The following is a 24,794-nucleotide window of genomic DNA, read 5'->3' as shown; positions in this document are numbered from 1 at the left end:
ATGTTCAAGGGGGTGGGCAAAGGCTCCCCGAGCAGAAGTTCCCCCAGCAGAGGTTCCCCTGCCAAGCCTAGCAAGTAAGTGCAGCTCCTCTCCTCTCTCTCAGCTGGCCCGTGGACCCTGGGGGACTATGAGGGATGAGCGCTTGGTGTCTCCTAAGCCACCCTAAGAACCATCCATCTTTGTGGAGCAGCCAGAAAATTGGGGCTCACTGGGAGCTGATGCCAACACATGCTGCCCTAGCGTTGTCCTTGTCTTTGGTGGGCTTTGTGCTCCAGCCTAGAAGTGTCCGTGCAGCCCCTGGAATGTGCAGTGTCTGCAGATGTGCTCAGAGCTGTGTTATAGCACAGGGAAGTGCAAAGCCCCTTTTGGGCAGGCAGGAGCAGGGATGATAAACACAGAGTCTTTGCTTGAGGTGGAGCAAGTTCTGCTTGATACCAGAAGCAGATACCAGCCGGGATTTAAGATCCTGAGGCTCGCTGGTTGTGTGAGGTTGGTGTGATGCTGCTCTGGGACCTGAGATCACTGGGGAAGGATGCTCAGTTTGGTCCTGCTCAAGTGGTGAAGATGGGTGAGGAGTGGGTTTGCAGGTGACTGCTCCAATCCATCCCAGTGGAGCTGGGTCTCTGCAGGTCAAACAGCTGAGGCTGCCTCTTTCAAGCCTCTCTGAGGCAGCACCAAATGATCTGACAGCCACGTCCCCGCTCTGAAGAGATTCCCTAAGCTCTGGGGTGCAGGATGTGTCATGGGACCAGCACAGATGAGAGCAGGGTGTCCTCTGGGATGGGGTGCTCCTGCAGGGAGAGTGCTTATCCTTCCTTTTAGCTGCTCATTCCGGGTGATTTTCCCCCTTCCTCAGCAGTTTTGCATTTTGCAGTGTTGTTGGACTGATTCTGCAGGGATCCCTGTCCACACCCAGTATTAGAGGCTGTGGAAGCTGCTAGGGGGTTTGCTCCAGGGAGGAGAGGACCTGCAAGGAGAAGGGGGCACTGGGCCCATCTCTTGGTGCCACCAACAGCAGCAGCCTGGGGTGGTGTGGGTACAGACGCCTGGGTGGACACGACACGGTGCTGGCTGCACCGTTTATGGCAGCCAAACCCAACGTTAGCAAAGAGGCACCCAGGAGGGTGGTGGCCCAGTGCTGCTGGGCAGGGCAGAGGGATCTGGAGAGAAGGTGACCCCCACGGAGGCTGAAGCTTCCCCGTTTGGATGTTGGGAGCTGGACCCTTGCCATAGGAAACTTCTGCCTCAGTGGAGCTGAGCACACACAAACTAATCTTCAAGACAGATTTGGGGGCTTTCTGAGCCTTTGTCAGGGCCTGACTGCAGGAGCTCCTACCCAGGAGCTCTGGAGCTATGTCAGCCTCTGTTTTTAGTCTTGCTAATGCAATCTATCCACCTTCCCAGCTGACTTCCAGACCTGGGTTGGGGGTTTCTCGGGTGGCTTCCTGGGACAGCTTGCTGCAGCCCTGCGGTGCTGCAGGAGGGCTTGGACCAGGTTCTCCCCTAGCTGAGTCTCCTGGAATAACTGGAGTCACATCCTGGAAGGACCTCACACCTCTTCCTTGTGCAGGACAGAGGCTGGAGCCAGAGTATGGCAATTACTGAGCTTGTTGTGCTTGTTTTAGGGGGCACCAACCATCAGACCATGGCTAATTCATTTGGCCATGGCCCGAGGCTTGGTCAGCGCCCATATTAGCTGAGAAAATGAGGGTGAATGAGTCATTTCAGGAGCAGCTGCCAGCACATGCTCTGCAGATGCCCCCAAGAAAGTGTTGGTGGCCTACAGCTGCTCTTGGTGGCCCCAAGGCCAGAACTTCAGCAGCAGTTGAGGTTCTCTGCCTCCAGGGCTTCCCAATTAGCAGGTGATGCTGCTGGCATAGACCCCTTGAGAGGTACCTTGTCTTGGTCCTTGGGACGGTGGTGTTGAGCATCCTGGCTCGCAGGGCCCTTTGCTGTCTCCATTTGGTGGTTGCATCCCAGGAAGGCAGTAGCGAGCACAGGTTTGCCCCTGAGGACCATCCTCGCTGTGCCCTGCTCTAGGAGGAGGCACACTGTGGGGCTGAAGTGGAAAACTCCTGAGAAGGTGGAATTGAATCAGATCTGACCGGACTGGCTGCCCAGGTGTAATCTTGACAAAGGCTGTGGGTGGTTTTGGAGGTGGATGGCAAGTCATCTCCTGATTTAATCATCTCCTGGGACTGCTGCTTCTGCACCGCCTGCCTCTGCTTCTCCCTGGTCAGTATAGAGCAGTACAGTCCCCGGGGGTACAGGCACGGGCTCAGGGGCCTGACCCAGCACTGGTGGTGGGTTGGTGGTGATCTGCTGTGAGCAGCTCGAGGACTTCTGTGTGTTGGGGAGAACAGACCCAGCTCTGGGGTCTCCCTTGTGGCCATAAAGCAAAGTCCCCTGGAAGGAAGAGACAGAGGGGGTTCAGGGACTGAAGGGGTTGGATGCTGTGGTCCTGCCCAAATGTGCTCTGGCAAGGGAGGCCAGGAGTAGGGGACCGTCCTGCACCTGCTAAGAGACACTGTCCCTTGTGTGCAGTTGGACTGTCTAGGAGGCAGAAAGTGTAATGAGAAATGACCCAAATAATAATGGTAATAACAGTGCTCTGTCTCTTTTAGGCATGAGATAGCCCTAGGGAGGAGGCCTGCCCTGGCTTGAGGAGCAGCAGCAGCAACAGGAGCTCTGCTGAGCCTTGCCCTTGCCATCTCAGCCAGGCCAGGGCTGTGTCTGTACACACCCACCTGTGGAGTCAGACCTGAGCCCCAGGAAGCTGAAGGATGCCCAACATGTGCACGGGCAAGCTTGTGGCTCCTCGTATCTCACCCAATGCCAGGATGCCTCTCTGCAGCCCAAGTGCCAGCATCTTCACCCTGAAACATGGAGCCCAGCTGTGGTCAGCTCTCAATGAGGGCTTCTGCCCAGGGGCAGCAGAGATGGAGCAGGAGGGACAGCCCTCAGGAAGGATGGTGATGCATCTGTATCACCACAGGCTGCATAGATGTGACAGGAGGGACAGGCCCGAGGAAGGACGGTGATGCATCCTGCAGGCTGCAGGAATGGGTGGTGGCATGGGCAGGAGAAGCTCGCATTCCTCTTGGCACTGTCTGTGGTTGGGATAGGAGGGTCAGGACAGTGTGTAGACACCCCTCTCCTCCCAGGACATCCCTTATCTGGATTCAGAGCTCCTCAAGCATCCAGATTACTCTTTTTGCAGACTCTGAAGTGGTTCGACTGCTTGCAGGGCTGGAGAGCCACTTTCAGCCTGGCTGCAGGGTCTCAGCCTCCTTCTCTGTCAGGCTTCCTCCTTTGGTCGGCGTGGAGACCTCCTGGCTCTCCATGAGATACAGGGGAGACTCACTCTGGTCCTGAGACCGTGTTCTCCAGGAAGCATCAGTTCTTCCCTGAAGATCAGGTTGTTTGCCACAGGATCCTCGTTTCTAACCTCCAGTGCCCCATGCAGTGAAAAGGCTGGGGGTGGGCAAGGCCAGGAGGTGGCCAGGAGGCTGCTGAGGTATTTTCAGTCCATAGTTTTGTTGTGGCTTGGCCTAAACAAAGCTGATACATGTGTCCAGCCTTGTGAACCAAGGGATGGGGTGTCCCAGTGTTTCCTTCAGCCAGGAAGGGAGTGCCATGAGGAATAAGCAGGATTTTATTTGCAATTTACCCTTTCTTGGAAGGACGGATCCTCACTTCTCCCCTCTTGAAGCTGCACAGAGGTACCTGTGGTCACATTGCAACAGACTCTTCCCAGGTGGGAGCTGGATTTAGCCAGACCTGTGGTACCGTTCCCAGTCTGTGGGGAGAGGTGTCCATCCCCTGGGATGGTGGCCAGCCTGTGACTCACCCTCCCCTCCCTGCACAGAGAGCCCGGGCGGGAAATTTGGGTGGTGCTCAAGTATTTGCTCATGGGACACCACCTCATTCCAGGCGTGTCAGGGATGAGTGGGAGATTGTGTAACCTCCTGGGGAGTGGGGACCTCCTAGGCCTTTCCCACCTGCTGCACGTTCAGGCTCATGAGGACCGAGTCCTGGCTCTGCGCTGCTCCCGTCCACCCCGTTTGCTGAGACATGGGACCACCCTTCATCTCCCTGAGCTCTACAGTTTACCCCAGGAGAGGTGTCCAAGGAGCAGAGATGGGGTGTAAAAGACAGATTGTAGCAGACAGTAATGCTTTGATGATGATGATGATCAATGCCCTCACTGGGACCTCTGGCTCTGCAATCCCTGGAACTAGACCCTGTAGCAGAAGGCACTGCCAGGGCGCAGCAGTGCCAGTCCCCTATTTTCTTTACTGACACACATTTTGCAGGCAGGAAAGTTGAGGCATGGCTGGGAGATGCTGCTGCCCCAAAGCCCCTGGGGGCTGTAATAAATAAACATCCCAGCATCTGCCCTAGCCTCTGGTGTGAACTGTGGAATAGCTGGAGCCATGATAAGGAGCTGGAGCAATGACAGAGCCATTAAGGGAACCGCTACCCTCTCTCCTTTGGTGGATTCAGGGGCTAGGAAGGAAACCACATGGCTGGAGGACAGATATGGGTGGCTTTGCTGCAGGACATCACCTTTCTCCTACCTTCATCCTTCAGCAAAGATACAGGGAAGGTCATACCAGCTGACCCTCATGCATTTGCTGCTGCTCAAACTCTTTCCTTCTGGTCTCAGACCCCAGCGCCAGCCTGTCACCAAGCTGAGTCTCTGCTAAACTTTGTCCCATCAGCAGCCATCCAAGGGCCCGAGTCCCTGGATGATGCCATCGGTCCACACCCTCCACTGCTGCTTGCCCACATCCTGGCAGCGCGGCACTCTCCCTTCCTGGAGGGTAGGGCCAGCACTGTCCCCAGGGGCAAGTGCTGTTACGAGCCACAGGACATGAGGACAAAGGTGGCGCTTCCTTGTCCACGGGGACCGCAGCTGAGCGAACCACCCCATGCCTTGCTGCAGGCTCTGCATTCAGCTGTTTTGGCAGGGCACTGGCCACTCATTCATGATAGCAGTGATGGGATAAGGGCCATGATGGTATCCGTCAGTTGTGTGATGGCACCGAGGTGAGACACCATAGGGAATGGTCTGATGGGGACCTCTGGTGAATATTCGCTGGGGTGAGGAGGGTTGTAGTTGTACTATGGCCTGGGGGAATTTGTCACCAAGCCCTGAAAGCAGCATGGCTGCAACAGCCATGGCCAGAGGGGCTCATAGTCTGCATAGCAAGTCCTTGTCCACTGCAGTCTGCTCCTGGGGTGGCATCAGGCTCTTCAGCATCTCCGTGGGCTGAACTGTGGAGCACTTTGCAGGAAACAAGACCACAGGATGGCAGTTCTGGGCCAGGCCAAGGCCCATCTTGCCCACCTCTACCAGCAGCCAAGGACAGGCACCCAGGAAAGTGCCTCCAAACAGGGGCAAGCATGTGGTGCTGCCTCTGCAGGGTGCTCTCCTGGCCTCCAGCGGTGGATCTTAGAAACTCAGATGTGGTGATGGTGCATTTGGGAACCCTACAGGGATTTAGTTATTTTTTCCTCCACTGCTTCTTGAATTCACACAAACTTTTGAGCAGTGTCTTGCAGCAAGCCTTTGTGCAGATGAGCTGCAAAAAGCCACCATCCCATCACTCTGAACACACCACCCCTTAGTTTCGCTTGGCTGAAAGCAACAGAAAGCCAGACATTGAGCACTTGTATGCATCCGTGCCCCTGGCCACAGCTTAGACTTCTCCTCTGGAGATCAGGAGGATGTGGAGGAAAGGCCTGAAGAAGCACATCTGTGTCAGGACCTGGGCAGTGATGAGGAGGCTGAGAATTGCCTTCACCCACTCACCTGCTTTGCTGCTCCCTCTCTCAGGTCCTCCACAAATGAGTTGGCCGTTCTCATCTCCCGCATGCAAACAAATGCTGACCAGGTGGAGAAGGACATCCTGGAGACACAGTCCAGGCTCAAGCAGGTGAGCTGTGGCAGAGGGTGGTGGGAAGGTGAAAGGCTTTGCCTGGAAAGGCAGTGTCTGGCATAACAGGTCTGCTCTGTGCATCAGCTTGCTGGTGCAGGTTTGGGGGCTGACTCGAGGCTGGGGAGGAGCAGAGCAACCCAGCAGAGCCTCCCAGTCCCCAGGGCTGCATACTGGGGCCTCCCAGATTTTGCCCTCGGTGCTTTCTGCTCAGTGTCTCATCCTTCCCACAGCCAGCGCTGCGTAATCTACAGCAGCACAGCCCTGTGTCCCCCAGCAAGCCCAGAAGCAGCCAGCCTGACCCACACTGATCCCTGAGGGTGAGAGATGCTGAAGCTTGGTTGGGCAGACACTCCCCAAGCTGCACGCTTGCATCAGGGTTCCTCTGCATTCGTGTGTTGAGCACCCATGTCCTCTGCGTTGGCCAAGGAGAACGTTGCAGGGTCTGTGTGGTCCAACCAGGCTTTCTTCTCTGTCACCCCTGGTCCCAGGATGCCAGCAATCACCAGAAGAACAAGGCTTTTGAGTTCCAGACAGAGAACGCCAAGAACCTGAAGGAAGCAGAGTCCCTCCTGAAGGACCTTTTTCTGGATGTGGACCGTGCCAAGCGGCTGAAACACCCTCAGGCTACTGAGATAGAAAAAGAGTGAGTAGGTGGGGCACTGGTATGATGGGGACACCAAGAAATTGGGAACTCTGCTAGAATCTAGGCTGAGCTTCAGTCATTGCCATTAGAGGTAGAGTTTCACCCTTCCTTCCATAGAATTTAGTCTGAAAATCAGGGCTTCTGTGAATATATTGTAAAGACAGCAGTGTGCACAGTGGTTGCCAGTTTGATCACCCAAGAGTCCCCACCCTTATTTGGGAGCTCTTGTAAAAGGTATCAGAAAAATGCAGAGCTAAATGTGGTCCCACTGCTAGGGCAAATCCCCTTTTCCTCTGCTTTTCGTAAAATGAATGCCTTTTGTTCAGGGAAGCAGAGTCGGGTGTTCGAATGGGAGAAGAGCTTCAGTTGATCTCTGATGCTTTGCTGGCCTTCACTCTCCAGCCCTTCTAGTTGGAAATCAGGAGGGAAGAGTTGTTTCCCAGCTGGGAAGGGACAGCCCTGATCTCCCTGCAGCTTCCTCCTGGGTTGTAATTCCCAAAACATCCCTGGAGATGGAGAGCACCAGCACAAGTATTTCCACTGCTGAAGGAGCCCAAGGGCACAGAGGGACAACAAAGTAGTTTGGGTCTTATGAGTGAAATCTGGGCTCTCCAAACCCCACCTTCGTTCTCCCCACTCCAAACTGATGCAGAGACGTGTGCCTTTTCTCCTTGGCAGCATCCAGCAGCTCCATGACCGTGTGACGCAGCTGTGCGCAGAATACCGGGCCCTCTATGAACAACTGAACATCCCTGATGTGGGGTCCAGGGTAGACTGGGCCAGGATCCTGGACCAAAAGATGGTAACAGCAGCTGGGTTTAGATGTATCCCGCAACTCCTACGAGGCCAGATAATGTCTGCTATTGCCTGCAGGGCTCAGCATTGTATAGGGACATTGGGGGTGGTCAAAGTAACTCTGGGTAGGAGAAGAACCCTCCTTCCACCTCTTAAAACCCTTTGGAGGACACTCTTGATTCACCGCTTCAGATTAAGAGCCACCAGAGGGGCATCAGGTAGAGATGCCCTTGCTGTGGGATGAAAAGATGGAGACAGTGGTATCTTCAAAGACTTCACAGGTCTACATCCAAGTGTTTCATGCTGCAAGGTCTTGGGTATGTGGAATGCCCAGTTCAGAGTCAACTTGGATTCTCTTGAAAGTTGGGTGGTAATTATGTGCACCCAGTGCATGTCACCATGGGGAGGGTGGCTGGTTCAGCCTAGGTTTGTACACCAGAGTTATATGGCCTAGTTATCTTTGCCCCTGTGTACAGCTGGGGAAATGGCAAACAACAGCAATCACAATAAACAACAACAAGGTCCCATCCCTTCCTCCTGGACTGGTATTGGACACCAGATCCTTTCATACCCTGATAGCACCCACTGGGGTTTCTCCCTGGAATAAAGTCTTTTGCTTTAGTCTCTGCTTGACTCCTTTTGCACAGAAACAAGTCAACGCAGGACAGTACGGCCCTGGCATGTCAGAGCTGGAGAAGCAAATAGCTGAGCACAACATCCTCCAGAAGGAGATTGAAGCCTATGGCCTCCAGATCAAGAACCTCCACTCTGGGGTAAGGCACCCTTCTTGTTCCTGTTGGCTTTGCTCATGACCCTGCAGGCTCTGCTTGCTGTTGGGCAGCGTGTCCCATCTGCTCCTCCTCACGGTGAATATCCAACCTTGTTCTGCAGGGCAGACCTGAGCTCAGCTAGGTCAAGCCGTGCAGGGGCCAGGGAGGTGGTTCCTGAATGGTTTCTAAAGCATCTTCCATAAATCAGCTCATCAGCATCTACCACTAATGGTGTTTTGGTGACAACTTTCTTTCTCTTTTTTTTCCTCCTTGATCTTGGCCGTGTTGTGACCCAGGATGTGGCAGATTTAAAGAGCCAGTACAAGGACTTGCTGGTAAGCTTCCTGGTGGTTTTCTAGACAGATGTGGTCATACAGTAGAGTAACATCATCCCCAATGGATGGGGAATGCCCAGTGCCAGGCAGGAGCTACCTCTGGTCTTGTGAAGTGAAGCCATGTCCCTCATTTTCTTTCCCCATTTCCTCCCCACCTTGGAATGGGTGTAAATGAGACCACACTCGCTGCCCTAAGGGGAATGATGTGGGTGAGATCTGCACCTCTCCTCTCCATGGATCATTGATCCATGTGCTTATATGTCCGTGAGCACGGAATTATGGGTGCGGCAGCAGGAAACCCTGTCCCAGCTCACGAGCTGTTCCAAATCAGGACTGCAAATGTTGAGGCTTGCACTGGTCCCTAACAAGGGCTCCAAAAAGGAAACAGGCAAAAGAGGTGGCCAGGAAAAAGGTTCCGGGTTTAGCCAGCTAGGCCCGTAAGGCTTAATGCTGAAGAGTGGCATTTGTGAGAAATACAGCAGAGCTGGGCCAGCTCTCAGATTGCCTGAGGCACCAGCCCACATCTGAGATTCTGGTTAGACAAACACATCCTGTCTGTGAAGGAGGCAAAGAGGATGGCCTCATCAGATAGGAGGAGCTGGTGTCTCACCAAGGTCTCTGGGAATCTCCGGGTGCATGCACAACGTGAGCAGGGTCCTAGGGAGGAGGAAGAAGAGGGGAAAATGGCTCCTGAGCACTGACGCTGTCTCTCGTCCATGTGCATGGGCAGAAAGCATCCATCTGGCGAGGGCAGAGCCTGGGCAGCCTGTACCACCACCTCCAGGACTGCACCAAGGAGCTGGGCTACCTGACGGACCAGCAGACCAGGATCCTGAAGCAGGACTGGAGTGATCAAATGATGGATGTCCAGAGCGTGCGTCGGGAGTATGAGGTGAGCTCTTGGGTGATGGCGGCGTGTCCTGGTTTTTGGAGGTTGGCTGAGCCCAGCGTGCAAGATTTGCAGCATGGATCCCAGCCTCCTGGATGTTCACTGCCAGCCCCAAACCTGGTGCTTTCCCAGGGCACCAGGGCTTTCCCAGTCTGATAGCACCGAGCACAGTAACGGAGGCAGAAGAGATGCTCTGGGTCCACGTTGGACTCGCTGTGTCTCCTCCTCTCCCCTGAGCTGGCACGTGGGATTATATGTTAGAGAGCTCTCAGTGAGGCTGTTGGTGGTCAGAGAGTTGGGAGGGGTTCAGTGTCATGTGAGCCTCAATGTCCAAAGTACAACACCCAGTGACTGCTATGGGACCAGGAAGAAGAGAGGGATAATTGCCTAGGAAAATGCTCTTTGAACGCATGCCCTGATGCTTTCTGAGGCCCAAGCGTGTCTAATTTGTTTTAGCTTTGCCGAGCCCCTTCCTTTTTAAACAAAAAACCAACCAAACAAATGAGGGTGTCTATGCTCTGGGAGCCTTTTCTCTGCCACATGGGGCTTGGTGCCCGAGGAAACTGCTCTGTGCTCTCTGCTTGCTCCTGCTGTCATGAAGTTTCTCTTCCCCTTCAGGACTTCAAGTCCAACGAGCTGCTCAGCCAGGAGGAGTTTGTGAACCATCTTCAGGACGATGGGGATAGGATGATTGAGCTAAAGCACCCAGCTGTCAAGCCTATCCAGGTAGGGGAAGGGGGTCTCCTCCCAAACCCTATGAAAGAATGGGAATGCTTTCCACAATTTGTGCATCAACAGCCAGGTTGGAAGAGACCTAGGAGTAGCTGGAGCCCACTGAGTCATGCTCTGTTCCCCCACAGGCTCACCAGGAAGCCCTGAAGAATGAGTGGCAGAATTTCCTGAATCTCTGCATTTGCCAGGAGAGTCAACTAAAAAGTGTGGAGACCTACAAGAAGGTAAAAAGCGAGGAGGAGAACATGGGCCACAGGGCTGCAGGGTCAGGCCGGAGTGGGCAGCCTGGGAAGAGAGGCAGCAAAAGGATGAGAATGGGAGGTCCTTTACTTGCACCTAATCAGTGTATTTTTGGGAAATGCCCCTCAAAACACTGCAGCCTTTAGTGCTGCAGTGAAGAACTAGCTCCCAGCTCATCTCATCAGCCCTGTTTGTTAGTGTGCTGGCTTGGAGAAGAGGGGCAGTGGGGGGTTTGCTTGCTGCCATTACTTGGACTTGCCCATTGAATGGGATTACTTGCCTGTGGCTCAGGCAATAGAGTATCCTTGTCCAAGCACACACTCTTGGGTCTTGTAAGCTCCAGACAGGTTGTGGGAGAGACTCTGGGAACTGAGACACTTCACTGGACCTGGTGATAGCAATGTCCTCCCATCCCTGACTACTTTCTTACCCACACTTCCAGTTCCAGGATGATGCTGAGGCTGTGAGCCACTCCCTGAAGACGATGAATTCTGACCTGGACACCAAATACAGCAAATTCAGCAAGGACAGCCCTGGAGTAGTGTCAGATCTGCTGCTTCAGCTGGAGGTGAGGTCTTCAGGGCTCCACAAGCTTCACAAGCAAGACCTAAGGGGCAGGCCAAACATTACAACCTTTTCCATAAGTAACAGCAGGGAAAGGGAAGAGGTGCGTAAATAACCCTACTGGGACAGCTCATCCTGGCTCTGTGCTAGGGAGGGGAATGGCATGGCAATGCTGTGCTCTGGATGCTGAGTCCATGTAACCCCAGAAGGTCCATGCTAGTCATGCTGTGGGGCAGTGACCTCTGGGAAAGCCCTGGTCACCATTAGTGACACACAACCCTGGGTCACCATCAGAGTCAAAGAGAAGCACAGGGAGGAGCTGTGTGTTGTCCTAAACGTGAGACACTTGGGAGGGCCTACAGAGAGCATGAGCTGCTGGCGTCCAAGCAGCAGGGAAAGATCCTCCCATCTCCTTAGCGCTCTCATGAGCCTAGGGCAAGGGAAGAATAAAGAAATCTGGCCTCAGGGGCAAGATGCAGATAGGAAAGGAACATTTGCCCAGGAGAGAGGGAGGGAACACATTCAGCATGATATCTTGCCGTGCATGCAACGTATTTTGCTCTCAGGAAGAGCTGAGATCTTGGTACTTTCTGACACTGGAATGCAGCCACCTCTTGGCAGGGGTCTGTTCCTCTTCTGAGAAGAAAGACTTTAGGAGATTTGATATGAGAGTGTGGGATCACCTGAGGTTAACTCAGGCTGTGCTGATCTGCTGTGAGAAGAGCGTTGATAATGAAAAGGGGAAGAAGGGACATGGAGGGGTCAAGAATGGAGAAACTTCTTACTCCACCCCAGCAGGGACCACACAGGGATGAACTGGCCCCAGCACAATCACTGTAGTGTGACCCTCCCCTTCGTTCTCCTCCAAGCCTGGTCACAACCACTGTCTTCTCTGTTTTGTCTAGAACGATGAGAAGATGGTGAAGCAGGCAGAGAAGAGCATCGCTGACCTGAAGAGAAGGAGCAAAGAGATCAGTCCACTGAAACTGCGCAGGACACGCCCCTCTCAGACCCTCACCCTGGACACCCTCTGTGACTGGGATGCTGGGGAGGTGAGGGCTTGACCAGCAGTACCCTCAGGAGGGGCAGGCAACTGGATTCTTCTTTGGTTGCTCCAGATCTTGGTTCCATGGTGGGAGAAACCGGCCTAGCGCTGGAAAGCCAATCCTTTCACTGCGTTTTGTGTCTTTGTCCCAGGTGCAGCTGACCAGAGGTGACAAGTACACTCTGAAGGACAACAGCAACCCGGAGATGTGGGTGGTGCAGAGCAGCACTGGTGTGGTCCAGGAGGCGCCTTCTGCTTGCTTCTTTATCCCTCCACCAGACCCCGAGTCCATAGACAAGGTCAACAGGTGAGTCTGCAGTGGAAAGCCTGACCTAGAGACAGGTTTGGGCTTGCTCTTAGGTTGTAGACCTAAGAGGACTGATGACTTCAATTGCAGAGAAATAGCAGCTGGGAACAGATCTCTTGACTGTCTTGTATTAAATCCCTCCTGAGTGCACGGCACAATCCCTCTTCAAGTGCCTCATCCAGGTTCCTGCCATTCCTTGACAGCACCGCATGCTGCACAGGCCTGGATGTCAATGAGTTTTCTGGCAGTCAGGCTTGATTTCTTCACCCAAATATGTGATTCACATAGGTTTGACTAAATTAATTGCAGCATCAGTCTGGAGTTTGGAAGCTGCCAAACAGGACAGAGTTATCTGTGGTATCTCCTCTCTGCCAGCCCCAGCTGGAGACTGAGAGATGTTCCTTGAACCATGGTGTAGTTTGCTGCTGTTTGCTCCACCAGCTTCTGTGGTTCCCACAGGATGGTGGTGGTGCAGGCAGCTCTGGTGTTACCTTTTTAGTCATGTCCCCAGGTGCTTGGATAAATCCACACTGCTCAAGCACTGTGGTGAGGCCCACAGCCCAGATTCAGGGTTACTTGGGCATGCCCATGATGCGAACATGGGTCCCTAGTTACACGAGTGTGAATACTTCATTGTGTTGCTCTTTCTGAGTGTGTACCCCTCTTTACACATCCCACATCACTGAATCCTTTGGATTTATGGGTTTCAAGTGCATTTTAAAACAGAAAAAAAATTTGCTCTGTCCTCTTGGATAACAGCTCTGCAGGTGTAGCCTGGAAAACTTCCCCTTTTTGGGCCACATCTGACAGCTTGTTTCATTTCCCAGTGTTTGCTTCCCTTCCCACACACGAAATATTTGTCTTTGTCTTATTTCCCAGCCTGTTCCACCATTCAGTCCCTCTGCATGGAGCTATGTCATGGCGCAGCAGAGGGACAGCCCTGGTCTGACAACAGCCAGGCCAGCTGGGACTTGCTGGTTTTAGCTCACAGTGTTTGGCTGAAGCAGTCCATAGCAGGGATGTGAACGAGCCTGGTCCTTCAGTTGTCTTCCACCCAGGGACTTTTTTGGTCCTTCCAGCTCCTGCTGACCCCAGCTCATTAGAAGGGAACCATCCTTACAAATGAGAGTTGGCGTTTCCAGGGCTGCAGCCATAGAAGCAGCTACCTGTACTTGCTTCCTGCGAAGTGCTGCAATGATATGAAATACATTTCCAGCTTCGTTAGCATCCAGTTGCTCGAACCGACCGGCTGCTCTTGCTGCTGTCCCCTTTCCTAAGGGACATCTCTGAGTTAAAACAGGCTGCAGGCTCCCAGCAGGGCACACCTTCCCCTGCCTTTGGGCACACCTTCCCTGGCAGAGACACCGAGTTTAGGCTGGGCTGGGCTCCGTCAAGGGTTGCCCAGCACAGCAGTTTCCCATTGCACTGTCTGATGCTGCTCCTCTCTACTCACAGGCTGGAAGGGGAACTGAACACAGTGAAGCAGAAGCGAGCGGCGGTTCAGAGCACTCTGAGACAAAGCCACAAGGAGCAGGTTCAGCCCAGTCAGCAGGGTACGTCAGCCAATTAGTCAAGCCCTCTCCAAAGCAAGCTCATGCACTCCTGCTCTATGGAAAAGAGCAGCCGATGGGATAACCTGGCTCCTGGTGCTGCCAAGAACTCACTGCGTGATCGCAGGCAATTCACTTAAACTCTCTGTTGTCTTTCTCAAACCTCTGAGATGGATCTCCAGCTCCATCAACAGTTGCGGAGTACTGAGGGTTACAGGGGAGTGTGGCTATCCAGAAGCCTTAATTAGACCTCCTTTGGGATCTGGGTCCCTCACTGTTCTCTTCCCTAACTGAGGGCTGCAGAATAAGCAGGCAGCCACAGCTAAATCCCAACCCCTGGCCAGCTGTGTTACTCCCACAGCTGTAGTTCAAAAGCTCCTGGTGAAGCTGAGCAGGGATGTGTCTACATGGCAGCACATGCCTGTCTTTTGTCCCTCCTTTGGACTTGAGCTCTGGCTGGCCAGAGCAGAGCTAAAACTATTTTCCTAAGCCTTTGCCATGGTTCGGCATACACAAATGCATGATGCTCTGTGGATTAGAAATGTTAACTGCATTGGTTTGGGTTTTTTTTGGCTTGCGTCAAACCCCCATGCTCAGGAGGAGCCTGTGTGCTTCAGAGCTGCAAAACACAAAGGACAGAGCTTTGCAGCAGGGCTGTCATGAGAGGGAGCTGGAGCTTTAGGGACCATGCTCAGGGAAAGGGCTGTGCACCAAGTTTGGGATGGCAGATGAGAAATGGGGATTAACCTATGCTGTGTTTCACTGCAGCTGTGTCCAAAAGTCCCCCTGGAGCCCAGGATGATCCCCAAGCTGACCAGCTGCTCAGTAGCCTGGATCATGTTGGCAAGGACCTGGTGCAGGTAGAGAAGGAGGTCTTGAACAGAGTGAGGTCTCCAGTGAACTACAGCGACCCCACAGATGACCTTGCCAAGAGGATCAAACACCAGCAGGTGGGTGTTGCTGCAGGTGGGGAGCAGGACAGGTTTGGTAGTGCTGTGCCCTTGGCCCAAAACAGATCGGCATAGGGATTACACAGGAGATGACAGCTGGTGCTTCAAAAGAGAAACCTGTGCTGCAGTTGCAAGGGTTTCAGGCTGGCTTGAGCCCTTGAAATGGGACAGGTTAAGCCAAACCATAGAGAAATACAGGCCTTTTCCATGGCTTAACACTGTAGCTCTGGTCCACTAGTTTCAGAGCTGTGCACCAGGCACCGGTTTTGGAGACTCCTCAGCCTTGTTGTGGGGATGCTGTCACTCTTCACTCAAATCTGTAGCATAAAAGACAACAAGATAAAGGAAATTAATTCAAGGGCCAGCTTTGGCTCACCTGATGGAGAGTACGCACTGATAGATGCGAGTGGGACAGGAAAAGAGGCAGTGTCCTGGAGCCCCCCCCCTCTTCTCTGGGATATGGTCTGGGTCTGTAGTAGGTTGTTACAGCTTCATCTGAGGGTGTTTATCTGGCCCTGGCAGAAAGATGGACTCAGGCAGGTGTGTTTCTTCCATCTCTATTTTGACCTCTTTCCCACACCCTGCCATTGCCAGACAGTCACAGTCTGGATGGGGCTGTACCCCAAGTGCCAACACTTTATGAAAGGGTACTGCACCTTTAGCCCCACAGCAAAATCTGCCCTTGGGGGAGACATGTTTTTGCAACAGCGCTGTTATGACTGTGTTGGGTGACTCTGCTCCCATCTGATGTGCCAGGAAACGACAAAGAAACTTGAGAACCTGGGGGCAGCCAAGGATGCCTTGCAGAAGGAGTGTGAGACCTTCCTTTCCAAGAAACCCACTGGCACCTCGGCTTCTCAGCTCCCTGTCACGTTGAATGCCCTCCGGAGCAAATACAACGATGTCAATATGCTCTCCAGCCTGTACAACAAGAAGTGAGTGGTGCTGGCAAGGTCTGATGTGAGGGTGAGGGGAGGAAGTCCTTATGCAGAGATGTCAATGCAAAAGCATAACAGAAAATGCACGTGGTCAACGTGGGCATTGGTTGAGGTCTGCTCCTGAGGAAACCTTCTACCCAACATCAAAGACACCTCTGAAGGAGTTCCTGTATGTAATCTGTGGTCAGATCTCCCCACTGTGGAAAGTCCGCCACAAAGGATGTGTGTCCCAGCTCTGCTCTGGTGAAACACAATATATCTGACTTCTGGGCAGCACGACAGGGTTGTAAGTGCATATTGCTTGTGCTGCAGGAGCTCTAGTGTTAAATAAGCTTAAACGTGCAAAATCAGAGAGAAAAGTCTTTTGTAGCTAACTTTGTCCTGTCATTTTTCCCTTACCCAGGGCTAAGGCTGCCCTGAACCTGGAGACTCAAATTGAGAACACAGACAAGGTTGTCAGCATGTTTGAGGCCAAGCTGGCTCAGGACAGCATCATTCCTGCATCACCCAATGCCCTGCAGGATCGGGCCAATGATCTGCAGGTGGGAGACCATCAGGGTCTTGGTTAGGGTGGGGAGATCTCTGTGCTCAGGTAGCAATGGTGGGGAGAGCTGGACTTTGCTTATTTAAACACTCAGTGGCATCAGAGGTGAAGCCTTTCTAAGGACTTGATCCTTGAAGTCTTTACATTGGTGTTGCAGGCTGACCTGTGCTCCATGGCTAGCTAAGAGCTCTGTCCCTCCCAGGCTACCTTTGGGGTCCCTAAAATATACAATGAACCTCTTGGCATCTAATTTCTGTTGCTCTTCCACAGTCCCATCCCTACTCTTTCCTGCTGTCCATCTACCTCCCCATCATTAGCTCTTACCTTTGACTCGCAGTGACCTTTTTCTGCCTTCCCAAAAACTTCTCCTTTCTGTTCCGTGCAATGTTCAACACGTCTTTACAGTTCTCTCTCTTCCACATTGCACCTCTTGGAGAACCTGACTAGCCCCGGGTGCTGCATGGTTAAGGGTGGTGTTAAGGAGGGTACTTCTGGTTGATGCATTGACTGGTGCAAACCTGGAGGTCTCTTGCTCCCCTGCAGAAGATGAAGCGAGAGCTGGTGGCCCAAGAGGACTGTGTGCTGAAGCTGAACCGGGAGCTCAAGGATGCTGAGCACAGCTGCAGCGCTGTGCAGAACAACTTCCAGGAGTACTGCCCCGACCTGCCCCGGCAGAAGCGGGAGGTGCAGCTCCTCAATGACCGCTACCATGCTGTTGCGGATGAGCTGGACCAGCGGTGAGGAACCATGGCATCATCTATGCTCCCAGAGTCATAGCTTCCCCTTAGCTAACATGGACCAGCATTAGAGTCCCAAGAATATGTTCTTCATTGCAGGACCCTGTTCCTGACCACTCTTCTGTAATACTAAGGGCCAGGTCTGTCCTGCTATGTAGCTGCCACCTTGCTATGCAAGCACAGGTTTTGACCTTCCAGAGAGCTGTGAGAAGGCAGTTTTAAGTAAAGTAGCTGACTGATGGCCTCTGCCTGATTCAGTGACCCAGATAACCTGGTGCTTAACAGTTCTGACAGGCATTGCTGCTGATTGCCTGCCTTTTTCCTTCTCTCATCTCCCAAGTTGTGTTCATGCTGCAGTAGAAAACCTGATGTGCACAGAGCTGTGCTCCTCACTCAGGGACCAGTTGTCACCCCCTTGTTTTTGTTATCTTAGTGTTTGTTGTGGTAACATTCTCACCATAGTGTCTTTTTAGGAACTTGTATGTGAATCTTGCCCTTCCCCTTAATGTTCCTGTTGACCTTTGTGCTGTGCAGAGAGAAGACCCTCAGAAACGTCAGCCTCACCTACCAGCAGTTCCAAAACTCCAACGAGAACCTGATGTTCTGGATGAACAACCTACCCAAACACCACGTGAAGACCACCGATGGGCCAAGCCAGATCAATTACAAGCTGCAGGCACAGAAGGTGTGTTCCAGGGCAAGCATTGTAACCTGTGAAGTTACAAGGATGGGGGAATTTGCTTGTGAATAGTATGTGAAATAGTACCAACTAGCTCCTAGTTGCATGCTCCACCCGTCAGGGTGAATGAACTAGGACAAGGAGACAAAGGATTGCAGCCCACAGATGATGTATCTTGCCCTGCTCCACTCATCCACAGTGGTGGTGTCCTCATCTGTGCCAGTCACCTCTGGGCTGATGTCCTCTCCATGGATCCTGAAAGATTGTGCCTTGGGCTGAGATGTTGCAGCGGGGCCCTGAGTCTTTCTCTCCTTGAGCAGATCCTAAGCTGACTATCTCAGATGATGACATGTGGAGGTCTCTGTGTTGGCTGGTATTTATCTCATACGTGATAAACTAGCCAGGCAGTTCCTGGGCCAGTAAGAGTGCTGCTGAGATAATCTAAAGCCCAAGAGGCTCCTCCCAAATGTTCTCCTGTTTCTAGCATTCTCTCTGGTACTGAGCTGAGCTATTGCTTTTGCCTATAAGAGTATTACTGGGTTGCTGTATTTCAACCTGTCCTTAACATCATGTGTGTCTCCTGCAGAGGCTGGTGGAGGAGATCGAAAGCAAGGAGCCCGAGAAGAACTCAGTGGTCAGACTATCCCGGAGCTTGCAGTCCACCCTCAATGTATGGCTGGATTTTCCCACATAGCACTTCCTTAGCGTCTCACCCAAGAGAACCAAGCTGATTCTTCTGTTTCTGCTCTGAACAGGACTATGAACTCCAAGCAGGCAAATACAGCTCTTCTCTGGACCCTACGCTGACTGACTTCGCTGCAAAGAGGCTGCGTGTGACCCCCCTACAAGAAAGCATCCAGGCCCAGGTAAAATGTTAAGATGAAGGCATGGAAACTGTCATTTAGCTCCTTAGCCATGTGCTCTGCAAGGCTTTAATCCACTCTTACAGCCACAGCTGATCATGGTCCTAATCCCAAGGACAAATGTCATCAGGGATCTCTTTGTTTGTGAGGCAAAGTGGCACATAAGATGCAGAATTTGGGGTCTGTCTGGTACCTTTGGTTGAGATTGCTGATGATGCCTCCTTACCATATTGTGTGTGAAGACAAAACTTACTGGTATGTGTGCAGTCTTGCACAGGCATCCCTTGGTGTAGGTGAATTTGATGTTCTCCAAACTCTTTTTTATTTATGCATTTTCTGTATTCAGAAAAATGTAGATTTTTTGCCAGATCTCCCTTTTACCAGATCTCCCTTGAGATTTGAGTATGACTTGGTATTTAAACATAAAACAGGTCTTTGTGTGGAAACAACTCTATTTCCAAAAGAACCTAATCCTTTTTCTAGGAGTGGGTTTAGAGGAGACCTTCAAACCTTTCCCCCATCCCTGCAGAAGCATGACAAAGAGTGGGTCATTTCCCACTTTTCTGACTGTTATTGCTGAATGATGTTTGTTGTGCCACATTTTCTCCAAATCTGGAGACATGTTCTAGTAGCGCATTAAAGACCTGACTTCCATCTATCTAGGTAGCAGGTACTGGGGACAAGATTGAGCCAGAGCTCCTGTGTGCTCTTCCCAAATTCACCTCAGTTCTCCTGTATCACCTTGGGCTATTTGCCAGCTGCCATCCATGTGTGGCCCAAGGTGAATTTGGACATCTGAACCCTGTGTATAGGCTGGCAGGCATTCAAACAAAGGGGACAGGATCTCCTAGATGAGTCCTTAGACTCTGTGTCTCTCTAGAAAGTCAGATATGAAGACGCTAATCCCTGGAATAGTGCAGCACACAAAGTGCATCCAGGTGAAAGGAGAGGTGAGAGTGTGACACTGAACAGAGCTCTGTCAGGGTGATGGGGACAAGGTTCTTACCACTGTTTCTTTTTCAGGAGAATGATGTAACCAAGCTCTACATGGAGCTGACAGCAGAAAACAGACAGCAGCTCAGCCGGCTGGAGTTTGCCAAGAAGATTGTTGAGAAGGTACCGGCTAACAGCTCATGGCAAGATTGGGATACTCTAGGCTGGGGCTTGAAATGATCTTTCCAATGCTGTTAGCAACCTGCTAAGCCTGTGATCCCCCCAGAGGGGGAAACCAATGTGAGAAAAAGACCGCAAGCAACCACAGCTTCACTGACACTGGTCTTAGGTGATGAATGACACAACCTATGTGGGCCCTCAATTGTCTACTGAAGCTGTAGCTTATGCTAGGAAAAGATGTTTGAATTAGGGTTCTTAAGTCCTGTTCTCAGCTACATCGAATCAATGTTCACAGATAGAATTTCAGATTCGTCTGGATGTGTCTGGAATTTAGTGCTTACAACCTTTTGGAAACACTTCAAAGCAATAGGACTTCTATGCCTTTCTAGGGCTTGATTCACCTGTAGGAAAGGTCTCTGGTCTGGATGACTTTCAGTGTGGTCTGGAAGGACAAAAGATTAAACTGGGGTGCTCTGTGATGTGACCATGAATAAGCTGTGCAGTGGGGACTGGCCACATTACCCTCCCTCAGTGCAGATAAAACCAGGAAGCATCAAACACCTTTGTGGGTGCTGCAGCACCTCCCTGACAAGGGGAAGACACCAAGGCAGTTCCTTCAGATGGCGTGCATGTGTCCTCATTTGCCATTTACAAGCAGCCTTATTTGGAGGCTCCCCTTATTTGGGGTTTCTTTATCAGTTCTGACTCCTACCGTGTCATGGAAAAGACCCCTGTGTCAGATTCAAAAAGTGACTATGTTTTCTGCCTTTAAAAAAAAATATATTATTTTATTTTAATTATTCTCTTTTGGTTTTGCCTTGCAGAAGGAAGCGCATGAGGACATTGAAGCTGTCCATGAGCAAACCCAGCAATCTGAAAACAAAGCCATGGCGAGGAGGGAATCTGAGGGGCTGAAATCTCAGCTGGAAGAGGAAAGGAGGAAAGTGGCCAAGACTGAAGAGGATCTGGAAGAGCACAGAAACAAGCTGCTAATGTTGAAGACTCAGAAGCCCATTGAAAGAGTGGAAGAAAAGGAGGTGATAGAATATTACAGAGACCCACAGGTGGAGAGCAACCTGTCTAAGGTGGCACAGCAGATTGAAGAGGAAGGCAAAAAGAGGCAGAGCCTGCAAGAAGACATTGAAATGATGAGCCAGAAGCTTGCCCAGATGGAAAGTGAGAAGAAGGTTTCTCCTGTCCAGCTCCTCACCAAAGAGATCACAAAAATTGAGAAAGATCCAAGCTTGGATAGCGAAGCAGCCACTCTTCGTCAGGAGATCAAACGTCTCCAGGAGGAAAGCTTGGCTGCCACTTCTGAACTCGAGCAGTGTAAGAGAGAACTACACATGCTGGAGCGAAAGCAGCCCAATATCCGAGAGAAAGTGGTGGTGAAGGAGCTGATTAAACTGGAGAAAAACCCAGAAATGCTGAAATCCGTCAGGACCTTGCAGCTACAAATTGATGAAGAATCCTTCAAGAGGAAGTCTGTGGAAGAAGCAATAGTGAAGGTGAAGAACAAGATTGAGGAGGTGGAAAGACTAATTGAAACAGCAGAACCCAAAATTATTGTTAAGGAGGTGAAGCAGGTAGAGCAGGACCCAGAGTTATTGCGAGAGTCTTCCAAGTTTAAAACCCTGATTGAAGAAGAGAGGAGCAAGAACTTGATGCTTACAGGTGAGCTGGGAGAACTGCAGAGCCAGTACAGTATTGCAGAGAAGCAAAAACCAAGGATAGAGGTTAAAGAGAGGGTCAATGAGATTTTCCTGGTGGATCCTGAAACGGAGCGGCAAATTGCGCACCTGAAAAGGGAGCTGCAGGAAGTTACTCTGAAAAGGACAAAGATTGACAGTGAAGTGGGAGAGGCCTTGGCAGAGCTCAATGCCCTCAGGTCACAGAAACCAGTGGTGGAACTCAAGGAGGTTATCGAGGAGGTGGTGAAACATGAGAAGAGTCCGGAGATTCTTAGAGAAATCGACAGGCTGAAACAACAGCTCAATGAACTAGTGAACATCAACGGCAGGACCCAAGAGCAGCTCATTAGGCTGCAGGGTGAACGGGATGAGTGGAAGAGGGAGAGATCCAAGGTGGAAACCAAGCTGGTCAACAAGGAAGTCATTCGATATGAGAATGATCCACTTTTGGAAAAAGAAGCTGATCGCCTCCGTCAAGAGGTGCGTAACATGTCGCAAAAGAGGAGAGCTGCAGAGGATGCAATCTATGACTTGCAGAATAAATACATGCTACTGGAGAGACGAAAGCCAGAGGAGAAGGTAGTTGTTCAAGAGGTGATACTAACTCAGAAGGATCCAAAGCTCCGGGATGAGCACACCAGGCTGAGCCGGAGTCTGGATGAGGAAGTGAGCAACAGGCGTCGTCTGGAGTGTGACGTGCAGCAGGTTCGTGCACTGGTGGAAGAGCAAGAGAAGTTGCTCAACTTTCAGGAGGATCGAAGCAAGAGGCTTGCACTGGAGAAGGAGATGAGACAAATTACATTGAGAATAAAGGAGCTGGAGGAGAGTCCAGCCCCAGTGCAAGAAAAGATCATTATGGAAGAAGTGGTCAAGTTGGAGAAGGATCCAGTTCTCGAACAGTCTGCCAGCAACCTCCGCTTAGAGCTGGACCGTGAGAAGATGGAGGTGCTGAACTTGCAGAGAGAATGCAAGAACCTGCAGATGCAAGTTGATGTCATGCAGAAAACAAAATCCCAGGAGAAGACCATCTACAAGGAAGTGATTCGAGTGGAAAAGGACAGAGCACTGGAGAGTGAACGTGCACGCATCTGGGAGCTGCTGAGCAGGGAGAGAGGAGCCAAGCAGAAGGCAGAAGAAGAGGTACGACGGCTCAGGGAGAAGATTGAGAGAGCCGAAGGCATGAAGAGGACCTGGGCTCGCGAAGAGACAGAGCTGCAGAAAGCCAGGAACCTGGCCATCCAGGAGAGAGCCAACCTGGAGAGTGAACTGCGGGAGCTGGAGAGGCAGAAGCAGCAGAAGGTCCTCTTCCTGCGAGAGGAGTCCAAACTGCTCAACCAACGAACTGAGAATGACAGGCAAAAGAAGAAGCAGCTGGAACATGAGTTTTCCCTGCTGGAGGCAGACATCCTTAGGGAGAAAGACCAGATCTACAACAAGGAGAGGTTCATTCGAGATCTCCAGTCAAGGGTCAACCGGGAAGAAATCAATCATGAGACCCAAATGAGAGAGACGAACCTTTCCACCAAGATCTCTATACTGGACCCTGAGACAGGGAAGGATATGTCCCCTTATGAGGCCTATAAGAGAGGAATCATAGACAGAGGCCAGTACATCCAGCTGCAAGAGCTGGAGTGTGACTGGGAGGAAGTCACCACCCTGGGCCCAAACGGGGAAGTCTCACTTCTCCTTGACAAGAAAAGTGGGAAGCAGTACTCCATCGATGATGCGCTAAGGCTGAGGAGGATCACGAAGGAGGAGTACCAGCTGTATCGGGATGGCAAGATTCCCATCTCTGAATTCGCCTTGCTGGTAGCTGGGGAATCCAAGCCTTCCGCATCCCTCTCTATTGGCTCCATAATCTCCAAATCCCCGCTCTCATCACCCACCACCCACCAAACCCAAAGCTTTTTCCCTCCAACCTCGCAGAAGGGCTTCTGTGATGACACATCCCCCATCGCTGGGGTGTATGACACCACCACCGACACAAAGTACAACATCAAGACTGCTGTAGCGAAGAAGCTGCTTGATCCCATGACGGCTCAGAAGCTCCTGGAAGCCCAGGCTGCCACGGGGGGCATCATAGACCTCATTTCTCGGGACCGGTTCTCAGTCCATAAAGCGATCGAGAGGGGGCTGATTGACAGGACCTACATGCAGAGACTGCTCAATGCCCAGAAAGCCTTCACAGGCATTGAGGATCCAGTGACCAAGCGAAGGCTGTCTGTGGGGGAAGCTGTTCAGAGGGGATGGATGACCAAAGAGAGTGCTTTCCCCTACCTGGAAGTCCAGCATCTAACTGGAGGGCTCATCGATCCTAAGAAAACTGGTCGCATCCCTGTGCTGGAAGCTGCCCAGACAGGGATGATAACGGGTGACCTGGCCAAGAGGCTCCAGGATGACTCCAACTATGAGAAAGACCTCATTGACCCTGCTACTAAGGAGAAGATAAATTACAAGGAGGCCATGGCTCTCTGCCAGAAGGATTCGCTAAGCAGCTTCCTGCTGCTCCCAGTCACGTTGGAGGTATATCAGCGGTACCACCAGGCGAGCCGCTCCCCCAGGCTCTCACGGTTCAGGCATTGAGTGGATTTCAGCACGTACTGGATCTGGTTCCTTCAGGAGTTCATCCCTTCAAAACACTTCTCCCCACAGAGGCAGCAGCAATCACAGGAATGGAGCATCTAGCATTTAGGGCTGCATACTCTTCTACCTTAGCTATTTCTGCTTCCCGACGCAGCTTGGTTGTGCGAGGAAGAAAACGTGATCGTGAGCATGTAAGGACCTGACTCATGGAGGTCCCTGCAGTCCCCTGGCTGCTGCTGTGACAGCAAAGGGGGGTTGATCGCGAGAACTCCGCTGGGAGTAGGTTAAACGTGGTTATGCACAGAAAGTGGGAGAGAGCCAGTGTGTTTTCAAGTTGGGTTATTCTTCTTCTGCATGCAATAAACATAGAAAGTGCATCTCTGTGGCTGTGTTGTCTCTGCAGGCTGAGGCTGCAAAGTGACTGAAGGCATGGGTAGTCCTCCCCCTGTGCAATCCTATGTCCTGCAGCCAAATCTACAGAGGGTTTTCAAACTCTCCCCCTGATCTCACAGCACTGAACCCCATAAATTTATTTCTGCATGTGAGTCCCTATTTTTAAAGATTTTCTAATATTTGTCTTTAAAACTGAAAACCAAGGGTACTTTGCTCCCTCATCATTTGGATGCTTCTGAAAAAGGGACTTGGTCACCAAAGGGTGCAGTTCCATGTCAGGTTTGATCCAGTCTAAGTGCAGACAACTACCAAACGGAGCCGCCCCCTGCCCCCTCCAGCTGCCGGCCCATGGCATCTCTCTGGCTGCAGACCAGTGATGGTAGTGGCTGTACAATGACTTGGGTCACTTCACTGAGCTGCTGGCAGTGGAAGCCAAGGCCAAAGTAAAACCAAACCAAACTCAGACCTGGTGAAGTAGATGATTTTGA

The 24,794-nt window shown here is 51.8% G+C and overlaps 1 protein-coding gene across 1 annotated transcript; it reads left to right on the top strand.

Annotated features, from left to right (window-relative positions):
* On the top strand, positions 1-23,913 carry EVPL (envoplakin). The gene is made up of 22 exons (XM_010187655.1): positions 1-74; positions 5,843-5,942; positions 6,434-6,588; positions 7,267-7,390; positions 8,031-8,156; positions 8,450-8,488; positions 9,219-9,380; positions 9,996-10,103; positions 10,238-10,333; positions 10,792-10,917; positions 11,819-11,965; positions 12,111-12,265; positions 13,721-13,818; positions 14,584-14,765; positions 15,522-15,700; positions 16,107-16,245; positions 16,791-16,984; positions 17,519-17,669; positions 18,250-18,333; positions 18,419-18,529; positions 19,550-19,642; positions 20,464-23,913. Exons 1-22 carry the CDS (start codon positions 1-3, stop codon positions 23,911-23,913), a joined length of 6,093 nt encoding a protein of 2,030 aa, XP_010185957.1.
* Positions 23,914-24,794: the final 881 nt, after the last annotated feature.

The sequence above is a fragment of the Mesitornis unicolor genome, unplaced genomic scaffold (genome assembly GCF_000695765.1).
Source record: "Mesitornis unicolor isolate BGI_N332 unplaced genomic scaffold, ASM69576v1 scaffold227, whole genome shotgun sequence".
In the NCBI taxonomy this organism is placed as follows: domain Eukaryota; kingdom Metazoa; phylum Chordata; class Aves; order Mesitornithiformes; family Mesitornithidae; genus Mesitornis; species Mesitornis unicolor.
Note: the sequence above shows the minus strand (reverse complement) of the source record. Positions and strands in the feature narration are given on the sequence as shown.